The sequence below is a fragment of the Oryx dammah genome, unplaced genomic scaffold, assembly GCF_014754425.2.
Source record: "Oryx dammah isolate SB20612 unplaced genomic scaffold, SCBI_Odam_1.1 HiC_scaffold_27, whole genome shotgun sequence".
NCBI lineage: Eukaryota > Metazoa > Chordata > Mammalia > Artiodactyla > Bovidae > Oryx > Oryx dammah.
The window spans coordinates 3,513,832-3,528,726 of record NW_024070211.1 but is presented as its reverse complement, the minus strand read 5'-3'; the positions used below and the strand labels follow the sequence as shown (position 1 = coordinate 3,528,726).

At 48.3% G+C, this 14,895-nt stretch overlaps 1 protein-coding gene across 2 annotated transcripts; it reads left to right on the top strand.

The window, feature by feature from the left end:
• The first annotated feature begins 2,603 nt into the window (after positions 1-2,603).
• Positions 2,604-14,077, top strand: PLA2G2D (phospholipase A2 group IID). Of its 2 annotated transcripts, XM_040229454.1 has the most exons (4): positions 2,618-2,714; positions 6,045-6,189; positions 8,174-8,280; positions 13,183-14,077. In XM_040229454.1, exons 1-4 carry the CDS (start codon positions 2,675-2,677, stop codon positions 13,329-13,331), a joined length of 441 nt encoding a protein of 146 aa, XP_040085388.1. In that variant the 5' UTR covers positions 2,618-2,674; the 3' UTR covers positions 13,332-14,077. The 2 variants fall into 2 exon arrangements, with proteins under 2 accessions (XP_040085389.1, XP_040085388.1); XM_040229455.1 differs by lacking the exon at positions 8,174-8,280 and having other exon boundaries at positions 2,604-2,714; positions 13,183-13,291.
• Positions 14,078-14,895: the final 818 nt, after the last annotated feature.

The window sequence follows — 14,895 nt, the reverse complement described above, 5'->3', positions numbered from 1 at the left end:
AGCAAGATAAAAATAATAGTTTAACCATTAAACAAACTCGAGGACATTTAGTTCCTCCTTAAAGGCTGTTCTGAGCCAATCATATAACTGCTTCACAGACTCCACCATGTGGAAGGAGTTAACTGTATGTAAGCTGTCACAAGCACATAGACTCCAGACGATTCGAACCAGAAGGTTGACGATATTGATGCCTTAATTCTCTTACCACCAACCAATCAGAAGAATGCCCACAGGCTGACCACACACCCCCAAATCCCTCTCCCTGATCCTGTGTTTAAAGCCTTTCCCTGAAAGACACCATGGGAATTCAGGCCTTTTGAGAAAGAATCGGACACAACTGAGCGACTGAACTGAACTGAACTGAGCATTAGCTGTCTGGACCGCTTGCTTGGTGCCCGGCAATCAACGATGCTCTTTACTTCACCGTGACCGGAAGTCAGTAGACTGGCTTTTCTGGGCAAGCGGACTCAAGTTTGGTTCCGTAACACTTTCACCACCCTGTTTCACACGTGAGAAAATGGAAGAGGTGGAGCTGAGCAGCTTTCTCCCGGTGCAGCAGCTGGAACGCCAGGGAGGCAGCCTGGGCTTGGGTCCCACCTCCCAGCCTCTTTGTCTCCACGTGATGCTACATAACCAGTGCTGCGGTCACCATAATGGCATTGTACTGCGGGGGGTGTGTGTGCAGAGTGTTGTGTGTATGTGGTCTCTAAACCCCATGGCCATCAGACGAGAGAGGGCCGGTTGCCTCCACATCGTCCACATTCTGCAAATGAGGAAAGCAAGGCTCTTGGGGTCAAGTGATTTGCCCAGGGTCCCAAGCTGGTAGGAGAAGAAGCTAGAGTGTGAATGTGTTCCCTTTGAACTGTGCCCTGGGACCTCTGGGGATGTCTGGGACAGCAGATTTTGAAGACTTTTGGCAGCATCTATCAAGTCTTCTCTCCCACTAGGGCAAAGGCTTCTGGAATCAGCAGAAGGCCTGGCTACTTTTGCTTCTGCCCGATTGAGACAAACTCAGGGGGAAGCTGGGGCTCAGAAGGGTAACCACAGACCTAGAAGAGTGCACAGGAAGGTCCCACATTGGTAACAGCAAAGAGATAAAGAGCATATGACTATAGGGCACGCCTAGGGGAGGCATGCCCAAGAGTATGCCAGAGAGATTTCATGTATTTGCTGCTTAGTATTTTGCATGCAGATTGCTTTTTCATGTATGAGGTGATCAGTTAATGACTGAGTCTAGGAATAAGGGAAAATTAGATTTTAAAAAGACAGGGAAGAGTAACAGGGAGATTGCCCAGCAGTGACTTGACTTTTTTTGTGTAGACCAGTTAGCTGGCAGAAGAGGTCAGCCTGTGCTCTATGCTCTTGAACAGCCATCTGACAGGCACCGAAGCCCAGTTTCTGCTCTCGTGGGCTCTCCAGCAAACCTCAGAAGGTTTCTGGTAGAGCGTTTGTAGCAGACTATCCATTTGTAATGCCAAGCATGTCTTGCCATCAGCACCTCCACCCTAGTTGGGCTGGGTCCAGGACATTTGCCTCATTAGGAGTCCCATTTTAAACTGGGGCAGACCTTCTGCAGGGTAAGTTGTCAACACATGTCAGTTGCCTTCAAGTGGTATGTGTGCTTTGACTCAGCAAGCCCGCTTCAGGAGTACACCCTGTAGAAACAATCCTGGGCAGGGACGAGATTTCATCTCAAAGACTTCTTTCACTGTCCTGCTGTCTAGAATAGTATGATATTGGAAATAACCCATATGCCCAACAATAGGAGATTCTTTAAATGAATGGCATACAAGGCTACCTTTCAAAATTTTCTGCAAGAGATGGTTTAACAACAAATATGTTTAAGTTATTTTAGTAAAGGAAAAGAGAGACTACAAAGTACTACGTGTAATGTTTACCTAATTTGGTTGGGAAAAAGTGTGGAAAGATATATACAGAGAGTAATAGAACCAGGATAACATTGACACCAATATGGTAATGATGGAACAACTTAAGTGCCCATCAAAAGATGAGTGCGTAAAGATGCCGTTTGTGTGTGTGTGTGTTCAAACATGTTAAAATAGAGAGTAAAATGGTGGTTACCAGGAAGTACGGGAGGAGGGGGAACACTTGTATAAGTGTACAAACTTGCAACAAGTAGTAAATAGGTCCTAGACAGTATAGTGAATATCGACAACAATCTTGTGTTATACTCACCAAACTTGCCTAGAGACTAGATCTTCATTATTCCAACCACAAAGAGAAATTGTAATTACGTGACGTGATAGAAATGCTAATTATTGCTGCACTAACACTCAGATCATGATATATAAATGTATCAAATCAATATATTGTACCCTTAAATTTACACAGTTATATGTCAATTTCATTGAAAAAAAATTAATGGTGATGAATGGATTCACAAATGATTTTAAATTGCTTCTAGTTGTTCAAGTTCTCCAAATCTTCTATGCCAATCATGCAATCAAAAACATTTAAAAAAGATATTAAAAACAGGAATAATAAAAATCCGCATTGCCAGAAAAGAGGAAACACAAAGCGCCTGGGTGACCTCTGGCAGGGCTGAAGCTGGGAGGGTGGGAGTGCACTCGGCAGGCAGAGCCATCTGATATAAGGGGCTGCTGGCTCGCAAGGGGACTTCCAGTTGCTGCCTCCACTGCTCTGTGCTGGGGTCATGGGCCTCTCCTTGCTCTGCGCACTGCTGGTCTTTGCTGGTAAGTGGGGACAGCACCGACAGCCAGGAAGGCGGGGAGGGAGGCTGGGATGCCCTGTACCTCTTTCCTAAACTGAGCTGCTGTGCTGATCGTCCCTGTCCCGGTCTGCCTGTCCCCCACTCTTCGGCCCCCTGCAAGAGTCATCAGTGGCTCAATCCCCTGGAACAGTGGCTTCAGCCAGAGGGCTATGGGAGGCCAAGCTGTGTGGAAACTAGACGTTCAGAAACTGGGCTCCAGCAGAACTGATGTCTGTGGTACTTCGGACACAAACTACGGAAATGAATCTGCTCTCTTGTGTCCCTCTGACGAAGTAATAGTGATCTCTCACATATGCACACCTCTCCACACTTTCAGGGGCCTTTCCTGGTGGCTCAGTCAGTAAAGAATCCGCTTGCAGTGCAAGAGACCCAGGTTCCATCCCTGGAATGGCAAGATCCCCTGGAGAAGAAAATGGCAATCCACTCCAGTATCCTTACCTGGGAAATCCCATGGACAGCGGAGCCTAGCAGGCTAGAGTCCATGGGTCGAGGAGTTGAACATGGCTTAGTGATAAACCACCATCTTTTTAGAACCGTTTCGGCTCCCTTGACCCTGGGGGTTCTGTTGTCCATTGGGAAATGGTGAAGTTTCCACCTGATCTTTAACAGATCAAATGTTGCAAATCTGGGTGCTAGCAAACTAGAGTGTTTACTTGTTGATCCATCTCAGAATATGTGATCTGAGAAAGCACTTGCATTTCATTTCTAACGTGCTTTATGTTATTTTGGGGACTCCCAAATTCCCGAGAGGAGCACACCACCAGGGTTACAGTGAAAACCATTAGGAAAGCTGCAATCCACTGCAGAAATTCATCTCTCAGATGCAAAGAGGCAATACGGTGTAGAGATGAAATACACAGATGAACCTGCATTCAGATGCTGGCCCATCAACTTCTGGTGCTATGACCCTGGCCAAGTCCCTCTACCCCTCTATACCTCATCTGTAAAGTGGGCACAATAACATCCTCTTCACTGGGTTGTTAGAAGGACTCTAATGAGAAAATACATACAAAACGCTTAGCAAGGGTGAGGAACAGTTAGCAAGCAATAACTTAACACAAAGCGCATGCCTGAGTTAGTGGTGATGTTGCCCCTGCCACTGTCGCTAACCCTTGGGAGCAGGGGCTCCATCCCCCTCAGCGACAGCTGAGGATGCAAAAAGCAACCGAGGCAGGAATCACTGTTAAGCTAAGTCAGTGTCCCGAAGCCCTCTTGACCACAAGATGAGCTCCTCGATTCCCCAGGGCTGTATTGACCTCACTGTAAAACTGAAAGCACCCCAAATCAAAGCTGAATTTGTTTGCTTGGCGAGGAACAGCTGCAGAATTCAGGTGTGAATTTGTGTGTCTACTTCTAAGCTGAAATAGAAAGGTCTAAACTTGGGGTGCACAAGTAGATGGAGGTTCAGCAAAAAGGTGAGATTCCAAATTCAGATCCCTGGCTGGCCTACTGGGTGGACATTCACTCTCCTGGCCGTGGTCTGTTTCTAGGGCCTTATCACCAAATCTGGGGTTCCAGGGGGCTTGAGGTCATTCCTCAGCACAGTCAAAATTAAGGTTTCTCTTTAGCATCTGTACAGCTAGGGCCACCATGGCAAACAAGGGTGGCAATGTGGACCTCCACACACTGGGGACACGACCTACCTGCAAGTCCCGGACTCTACCAGCCAACATTTAGCTGCAGCCTTGGTGGCTCAGACAGTAAGGAATCTGCCTGAAATGGACCCAGATTCGATCCCTGGGTCGGGCAGATCCCCTGGAGAACAGAATGGCTATCCACTCCCATATCCTTGCCTGGAAAATCCCATGGACAGAGGAGCCAGGCAGGCCTCCGTCCGGGGGGTTGCAAAGAGTCAGGCACCACTGAGTAACTATCACCTTCTTCACAAGGCAAGCACCCTGCTTCTGATGGCACCCCTGCCCACTGCATGAGTTCATCCCAGACCCAGCTTTCCCTAGTGTAGGGCTCTCCCCTGGTTATTACTCACTTTATTTGAGTGTAGAGCTTCCATTGTAACACCACTTACTTGAGGGTGGGGGAGCTTCCAAAACTGGGGTCACCCGAAGGGGCCTCCCCAGCCCCATCTCTCTGCGATTCTGGGCTCCATCTGAGTTCTTGGGTCATCCCCAGGCTGCACACAGGTACATCTCGTCCCCTTCGCATCTCGTCTCTTTCTCCCAAATTCTTCCGTGAATTCATTGGCTTAATATATTTTATTTCTCCTAACTCAATATAATGCATTCCTCTCTCCCAACAAAGTGAATTCCCCTTATGATCAGTTCTCACCAGCAGATATTATGACTGAAGTGAAAAATATTCATGAAAAAATTTGATTTCTAAATCACGCTGCTTTTCAGAAGAGCCATGCATATTTATTTAAAGAGGGTTTTTAAATGATTCTACTTACTTTATTTTATTGCTGGCTGTGCTGGGTCGCTGTTGCTGGATGAGGCTTCTCTCTGTTAGCGGTGTATGGGCTTCTCAGCATGGGGCTTCTCTTGCTGTGGAGGGAAGGTTCTAGGGGGCATGAGTTTCAGTAGCTGCGGCACGTGGGCTCTGTAGTTGTGGCTCCCAGGCGCGATAGCTGTGGCACATGGGCTTAGCTGCTCCTCGGCACGTGGGATCCTCCTGGACCAGGGATTGAACCTGTGTCTCCTGCACTGGCATGCGGATTCTTTACCACTGAACCAGCAGGAAAGCCCCCATGCATACTGTTTAATGTGTGGATTCCCTATGGGCTGTGGTGGGAGTCGGGGGTGGTGGGGGCAGTGTCTTCCTACTATAGCATGTGAACCCAAGACAGAGAGCAGAGCCAGACTGCCCTGGGTTAGCATCCTGCTCCTGTTTACCAGCTACTCTGACCTGGAGCAAGTTACTGAACCTCAGTGTGTTCATCCCTAAAATGGAGATTAAAAAGAGCATTTATGGTTCCAAAACTGGTTTCTTAGTTTGCATACATATAGCGTGATGAGAGGATACTGAAAGGGGAGGTGTATGAGACCTCTTTGTATGATCTTGGCAACTTTTCTCTACATCGAGAATAAAGCAAAACAAAAAGGTTGTTTTACAAAAGAGTATCTCGTGGAAAGGAAGGAGTCGGTGGGTCTACAGGAAAAGACCGGTGGTGATCAGTTACCAATTGTCATTATATGCCCGATAGCCGCAGTGTTTGTTGTCACTTTATTATCCAAGGTCACTGGGTTGGCCCAGGCAGAGCAGAGGTGCCAGGCCTGCAGCCCACTGGACTGCCCTGAGATTCACGGCCTCTCCCTGTGGCTGGGCTCCTTGGCAGGTGTGGCTCCAGCTGAGGGCGACATGCTGGACCTGAACAAGATGCTCAAACAAGTGACGGGGAAGACCCCCATCTTCGTCTATTCGTCCTATGGCTGCTACTGCGGAATTGGTGGCCAAGGCCAACCCAGAGATGCCACAGACTGGTAATTCCTCCCATCGTGCTCTGCCTCTCCCCAGGGACCCTCCTCTCTCCTCTCCTGTTTCCTCTTCACCCATTTATTCATCTGGTACCATGTGCTGCTGAGGCCTAGGCTGAAGGAGTTTGGGCATTACCTTGCCAGCATGTGAAATGAGCGCAGTTGTACAGTAGTTTGAGCATTCTTTGGCATTGCCTTTCTTTGGGATCAGAATGGAACCTGACTTTCTCAGTCCTGTGGCCACTGCTGTTTCCCAAATTTCCCTGGCTTATTGAGTGTAGCACTTTTACAACATCATCTTTTAGGATTTGAAAGAGCCCAACTGGAATTCCATCACTTCCAATAGCTTTCTTCCTAGTAATGCTTCCTAAGGCCTACTTGACTTCACACAACAGGATGTCCGGCTGTAGGTGAGTGAGAACACTAAGGTGGTTATCCAGGTTATTAAGTCCTTCTTTGTACAGTTCTTCTGTGTATTCTTGCCACGTCTTCTTAATCTCTTCCACTTCTGTTAGGTCCATACCATTTCTGTCCTTTATTGTGCATGAAATATTCCCCTGGTATCTCCAGTTTTGTTGACGAGATCTCTAGTCCTTCCCATTCTACTGTTTTCCTCTATTTCTTTGCATTGATCACCGAGAAATGCTTTCTTATCTCTCCTTGCTCTTCGCTGGAACTCTGCATTGATTTGGATATCTCTTTCCCTTTCTCTTTTGTCTTTCACTTCTCTTCTTCTCTCAGGTATTTGTAAGGTATCCTCAGACAACTATTTTACTTTCTTACGTATCTTTTTCTTGGGGATGATTTTGGTTACCACCTCCTGGACAATGTTCCAAACCTCAGTCCATAGTTGTTCTTCAAGGCACTCTGTCTATCAGATCTAATCCCTTGAATCTATTAATTATAATCACCTCCACTGTATAATCGGGCTTCCCTGGTGGCTCAGAGGTTAAAGCGTCTGCCTCCAATGCAGGAGACCTGGGTTTGATCCCTGGGTCGGGAAGATCCCCTGGAGAAGGAAATGGCAACCCACTCCAGTATTCTTGCCTGGAGAATCCCATGGATGGAGGAGCCTGGTAGGCTACAGTCTACGGGGTCGCAAAGAGCTGGACACGACTGAACGACTTCACCACCATCACCACCACTGTATAATCATAAAGGATTTGATTTAGGTCTTACCTGAATGGTCTCATGTTTTTCCCTGCTAGGAACTCTGATGAGCTCTGATCCAGCCCCAGCTCTTCTGGAGGGTTCCCCAGAGTTTCTGAAGTCTGCCTTGCACTGTCCACCCCAAACTAGTTAGAAGAACCACAAACACTTCCCATTGCCATTGAACATTGTTTTTTTTTCAAAGTCCCACTTCTTTTTGCCATGATCTCACTTGGTTTTCATGGCAACCCAGGGATCTGCCAGAGGAGGGATGAGAGCCAGCCTGGCCCGAGGTCAGTACCCTCACCCACCACATACAGGCTGTATGATCCTGGGCCAGTGGCCTGACTGCCCAGAGCCTCAGTTTCCTCATTTGTGAAATGAGGATAATGCTAGTACCTCTATGTTCGAGCGGCCAAAAGCATTAAGAGAGAATTCCTAGGTAGAGCAGGTTCCTGGTACATAGGAGGGAATCTTCCTTCATAGCTCAGATGGTAAAGAATCTGCCTGCAATGCAGGAGACCTGGGTTCGATCCCTGGGTCAGGAAGATCCCCTGGAAAAGAAAATGGCAAGCCACTCCAGTATTCTTGCCTGGAGAGTCGCATGGACAGAGGAGCCTGGCAGGCTACAGTCCGTGGGGTCGCAAAGAGTCAGACACGACTTAGAGACTAAACCACCACCCGGTACACAGGAGGCACTCGAGAACTTTTAGCTAGAAAGAACACTAGACCCTGCAGGCCTTGACTTCCGAGGTGGACACACAGTTTCTGCTCTGGGACAGGGGCAACCTGAGACTCCAGTCAGCCAAGGACTCACCCTCCTCCTGTCCTCTCCTGACAGGTGCTGCCACGCACACGACTGCTGCTATGGTCACCTGACACCCCGCAACTGCGACTACCAACTCGACCACTATGACTACACCTTTTTCCAGGGGAACGTCCAGTGTTGTGAGTGCCTGGGCCTCAGGGTTGGAGTAGGAGGCTGAGCGAAGGAGTTATCGCATGCATTGCTTTTGTATGCTGTGTGACAAAGCACAAGCTGCTCAGCCTCTCTGTTTTTCTCATAAGTCCACTGGCAATATCTGAGCTGTGAAGGAGAGGCAGCAATAGGGGTAGGAGGACGGAGAGGTCCCATAGAGAATTTGACCCCTTTAGGATCTGGAAGGATGCCAGACCTCAGCTTAGATCCCAGACCCACCACTGACCAGCTGTGTGACCTTGAGCACTTTGCTTAACTTCTCTGAACATCAAGATCCTGTTCTGGAAACTCAGGATGATAACAGTATTCTACTCCATAAAGTTAATTCAAAAACTAAAATAAGAGGAGACATAGGTGTCCTGCAGATGCATCCTTGAATAATCACTCAAGCTACCAAGGTTCAGTTCAGTTCAGTTGCTCAGTCATGTCTGACTCTTTGTGACCCCATTAACCAAGCACACCAGGCCTCCCTGTCCATCACCAACTCCCAGAGTTCACCCAAACCCATGTCTATTGAGTCGGTGATGCCATCCTACCATCTCATCCTCTGTCATCCCCTTCTCCTCCTGCCCTCATCTTTCCCACCATGAGGATATTTTTCAATGAATCAGTTCTTCGCATCAGGTGGCCAAAGTTTGGAGTTTCAGCTTCAGCATCATTCCCTCCAATGAATATTCAGGACTGATTTCCTTTAGGATGGACTGGTTGGATCTCCTTGCGGTCCAAGGGACTCTCAAGAGTCTTCTCCAACACCACAGTTCAAAACCATCAATTCTTCAGTGTTCAGTTTTCCTTATAGTCCAATTCTCACATCCATACATGACCACTGGAAAAATCGTAACTTTGATAGACGGACCTTTTGGCAAAGTAATATCTCTGGTTTTCAATACGCTGTCTAGGTTGGTCATAACTTTTCTTTTAAGGAGTAAGTGTCTTTTAATTTCATGGCTGCAGTCACCATCTGCAGTGATTTTAGAGCACCAAAAAATAAAGTGTGACACTGTTTCCACTGTTTTCCCATCTATTTCCCATGAAGTGATGGGACCAGATGCCAATATTTTAGTTTTCTGAATGTTGAGCTTTAAGCCAACTTTTTCACTCTCCTCTTTCACTTTCATCAAGAGGCTCTTTCATTCTTCTTCACTTTCTGCCATAAGGGTGGTGTCATCTGCATATCTGAGGTTATTGATAATTCTCCTGGCAAACTTGATTCCAGCTTGTGTTTCTTCCAGCCCAGCGTTTCTCATGATGTTCTCTGCCTATAACTTAAATAAACAGGGTTACAATATACAGCCTTGACATACTCCTTTCCCTATTTGGAACCAGTCTGTTGTTCCATGTCCAGTTCTAACTGTTGCTTCCTGACCTGCATACAGGTTTCTCAAAAGGCAAGTCAGGGGGTCTGGTATTGCCATCTCTTTCAGAATTTTCCACAGTTTATTGTGATCCACAGAGTCAAAGGCTTTGGCATAGTCAATAAAGCAGAAATAGATGTTTTTCTGGAACTCTCTTGCTTTTTCCATGATCCAGTGGATGTTGGCAATTTGATCTCTGGTTTCTCTGCCTTTTCTAAAACAAGCTTGAACATGTGGAAGTTCACGGCTCACGTATTTCTGAAGCCTGGCTTGGAGAATTTTGAGCATTACTTTACTAGCGTGTGAGAAGAGTGCAATTGTGTGGTACTTTGATCATTCTTTGGCATTGCCTTTCTTTGGGACTGGAATGAAAACTGACCTTTTCCAGTCCTGTGGCCACTGCTGAGTTTTCCAAATTTGCTGGCATATTGAGGGAAGCACTTTCACAGAATCATCTTTCAGGATTTGAAATAGCTCCACTGGAATTCCATCACCTCCACTGGCTTTTTTCATAGTGATGCTTCCTAAGACCCATTTGCCTTCACATTCCAGGATGTCTGGCTCTAGGTGAATGATCACACTATCGTGATTAGTGAAGATCTTTTTTGTACAGTTCTTCTGTGTATTCTTGCCACCTCTCCTTAATATCTTCTGGTTCTGTTAGGTCCAGACCATTTCTGTCCTTTATTGAGCCCATCTTTACATGAAAGGTTCCCTTGGCATCTCTAATTTTCTTGAAGAGATCTCTAGTTTTTCTCATTCTATTGTTTTCCTCTATTTCTTTGCATTGATCACTGAAGAAGGCTTTCTTACCTCTCCTTGCTATTCTTTGGAACTCTGCTTTCAAATGGGAGTATCTTTCCTTTTCTCCTTTGCTTTTTGCTTCCCTTCTTTTCACAGCTATTTGTAAGCCCTCCTCAGACAGCCATTTTGCTTTTTTTACATTTCTTTTTCTTGGGGATGGCCTTGATTCCTGTCTCCTGTACAGGGCCACGAACCTCATTCCATAGTTCATCAGACACTCTGTCTCTCAGATCTAGGCCCTTAAATCTATTTCTCACTTCCACTGTATAGTCATAAGGGATTTGATTCAGGTCATACCTGAATGGTCTAGTGGTTTTCTTCACTTTCTTCAATTTCAGTCTGAATTTGGCAATAAGGAGTTCAAGATCTGAGCCACAGTCAGCTCCCGGTCTTGTTTTTGCTGACTGTACAGAGCTTCTCCATCTTTGGCTGCAAAGAATATAATCAATCTGATTTCGGTGTCAACCATCTGGTGATGTCCATGTGTAGAGTCTTCTCTTGTGTTGTTGGAAGAGGGTGTTTGCTGTAACCAGTGCGTTCTCTCGGCAGAACTCTATTAGTCTTTGCCCTGCTTCATTCTGTACTCCAAGGCCAAATTTGCCTGTTATTCCAGGTGTTTCTTGACTTCCTACTTTTGCATTCAATCCCTTTAATGAAAAGGAAATCTTTTCTCAATTTTAGTTCTAGAAGGTCTTGTAGGTCTTCATAGAACTGTTCAACCTCAGCTTCTTCAGTGTTACTGGTCAGGGCATAGACTTGGATTACCTTGATATTGAATGGTTTCCCTTGGAAACGAACAGAGATCATTCTTTCATTTTTGAGATTGCATCCAAGTACTGCATTTCGGACTCTTTTGCTGACCATGATGGCTACTCCATTTCTTCTGAGGGATTCCTGCCCACAGTAGTAGATATAATGGTCATCTGAGTTAAATTCACCCATTCCAGTCCATCGTAGTTTGCTGATTCCTATAATGTCAATGTTCACTCTTGCCATCTCCTCTTTGACTTTCCAATTTGCCTTGATTTCATGGACCTAACTTTCCAGGTTCCTATGCAATATTGCTCTTTACAGCATGGGACCTTGCTTTTATCACCAGTCCCATCCACAAATGGGTGTTGTTTTTGCTTTGCCTCATCTCTTCATTCTTTCTGGAGTTATTTCTCCACTGATCTCCAGTAGCATATTGGGCACCTACTGACCTGGGGAGTTCCTCTTTCAGTGTTCTATTTTTTGCCTTTTGATACTGTTCATGGGGTTCTCAAGGCAAGAATACTGAAGTGGTTTGCCATTTCCTTCTCCAGGGACCACATTAAGTCAGACCTCGCCACCATGACCCCCCCATTTTGGGTGGCCCCACGGGCATGGCTTGGTTTCATTGAGTTACCGAGGTTACTGTTCATTTTTTCATCATCATGGGTTCTTACAGCAGCCCAGACAGGAGGCAGCTCCACCCTGGTGATCATTTTCTTGTTGTTGTTCGTGGTCACTAAGTCGCATCTTACTCTTCGCAACCCCGTGAAGTCTGACCCGCCCGTCGCCTCTGTCCATGGGATTTCCCAGGCAAAAATACTGGAGCGCATTGCCATTTCCTTCCTCGGGGATTTTCCTGACCCAGGACTTGAGCCCACGTCTCCTGCTTGGCAGGCAAATTCTGAGCCACCTGGGAACCCTGATCTCCATTTTACTGACAAGAAAACTGAAACTAGAGTGAACTGTTTGCTCAGAGTCACACAGCTACAAATGAGTAGCCTGGGCTGTAACCCAGGTCACCAAGCCCCAGGGTCCACACACGGAGAAAGGCAGCAAGTCCCGGGGCTGGAAGGTGAACGGGCTCACCAGCTGTCCCTGTTAACTGAGAATAGTGGCAACAACTGTAATGGCCAACATTTATTGACCACTTGCTATGTGCTAAAGGCTTTGCCTTCTTATTTTAATCTGAATATATATGTGTGAGTGTGTGTGTGTATACATATTCTTTTTCAGATTCTTATCTCTTATAGATTATTACAAAATATTGAGCAGAGTTCCCCATGCTATACAGTAGGTCCGGCTCTCTTATCCCCATTTGACAAATGGTGAAACTGAAGCACCATTGTCCATCTTTCATCACAGTCTTTGCACATGCTGTTTCTTCTGCCAGGAATGACCCCTCTCCTCCACCCTGGCTTTCCAGAGTAGGAGCAACAGCTCACTCATCTGATCTCAGCTCAAATGACTTCTGACACTCAGTCAGTCCCATCGGTTACCAGCTCAGAGCCCCTGCCTCATGCCTAACTCCTGGGTAAGCACGGTTGCACTCACTTCTGTGAAGGGCAGGGAGGCCTGGCACACTGCCATCCATGGGGTCACAGAGAGTCAGACACGATTGAGCGACCGAACACCAACGACCACGCACTTCTCCGACATCTGCCTCCCCACCCCCCAGGGGAGTGTGAGGTCAGGCGTCCGTTCTGTTCTCTCCCCCCGGGACTGTCGAAGGACAGGTGCTCAGCTGTTTACTGAACGGATGACTGAGCGAAGGAGCAATGGCACACAGGGAGGTCACAACCCATGCCCAAGGTCACAAAGCCAGAGTCCAAGGAGCTGGGAAGGGCACCAAAAGCTGGACAAGGGCTGAGCTGCCTTCAGCGGCTCCCCTCCAGGGGCGACGGCCCACCCTGCCACGAGAAGGGGCAGACCACTTAAGTGCCCTCCTCCACCCCCTCGCAGCCACCAAGGGGAGCTGGTGTGAGCAGCAGCTGTGCGCCTGTGACAAGACGTTGGCCTTCTGCCTGCAGCGGAACCTGAACACCTACAAGAGTCACCTGCGTCATCTGTCCAGATGCAAGGGCGAGATCCCCAAGTGCCAAACCCTCTAGCCTGTCCCCCTGCATCTTGAGCTATGGAGAAGACCCCCAGGACCACTGGCCACAGCCCCGACCTAGCCTGGTGCCTTTAAAACACACCTGGGAAGAGGACAGGGCTTGGCCTCACCCCTAGCTCCTACTTGCCTCTTGGACCTTCTGAATCTCCCCAGCTGTCTCCTCTGAGGGTGGATTGAGATCTTAGGAAAAACCAAGGCCAAGGAGCTGCCAGGGGGAGTGTGTGTTTGGGGCAAAGCAGTGGGCATGGATGGCAGGGTCTGGGGGCGGGGTGGGGCAGGTTCTTCCTTCTTGACCACTCACCAGGCCCCTCCAGGCTCTCCCCACCCCTGAAACACCATCCAAGCAGCTGCCAGAGTGGCCTCTGTAAAAGGCAATACGGATATTTCTGTCAACGGGACTCTGCTTGTTCAAACCCCAAGGCCCCAAGTCCTGCCTCCCGCTCCATCCCACCCTTCCAGTCATCACAGGACACACGTGTACCTATGGCTGATTCATGCTGATGTGTGGCAGAAACCAATGCAATATTATAAAGCAATTATCCTCCAATTAAAAATAAATAATGAAAAAAAAAAACCCACAACCCCAAGGCCCTGCACCATCCAGGATGGGTCGGGGGGGTGGCGGGCGGGGTGTCTGGGACCTGTTACTGCCTGGCACTGTGTCCCTCTCCCTTGGAGCCTTGGGGACCCTCGCAGACTTGGCTAATGCCTGTCTTGGACTCATTGCAGCTCTGGTGTCCAAAGCAGACCCGGAACTCAGAGGGGTTCAGTAAATACTTTTCGAGGCAAGGACTAGACCAAGCTCCCTGGGCTCCAGGCACCTGGTCTGCAGGCCATGGGACTTCCGGGCACTCTTTCCTCTCTGACTGCCAGGCCTTTGCTCAACCTGGACTTCTGCAGTGACGCTCCGCTGGCCTGCTGTCTCCCAGGTAGCTAAGCCCACCCTAGGCTCCTCGGGGTCCAAGGGCCGCTTCCTACAGAAGTCTTCCCCGGCCAATTCCTCTCCAGTTCCAAGGGCTCACTCCTCCCCTCAAGCTCCCGCAGCACTTTACAGGTCTTCACCTTGCCGAGCTCCCACTTGTGTGGTAGGTGATAGTCTGGACCACTCTGAGCAGACCAGAGCTCCAGGAGGGTGGAGTCCGCGTCACTCTCCTCTCTGCTTCCTCTGCTCCCCCAGGTGATGGGCGCACAGTCAATGCTTTGGAATCAAAGGAGCCCCCAGAGGAGAGATGGAGGTGAGGGCAGGAGGTGTTCAGACCCCACCCAGATCCCCTCTTGGCCCAGGTCCCCCACCCAGGGGTCGGCTGCCAAGTGCGCACCTCGGCCTCCTTCTCTTGAGGATTGCCCCCAGGCTGCTGGGCGCTGCTGTGCCCATCACCCACCCCTCCTCGCCCACCTCTAACCAGTGAGTTGGGACAATGATACCGTGGAGGGCATAACCGCCCTCTCCCCACCTGACACAGGAGCATCTGGGTCGTGCCTGGTGTGCCCCAGAGCTCCTCCTGGATTCCGGCTAGATGTCTTGATCTGTGCCCTGGCCTACCCTGTTTTCCTCTTTC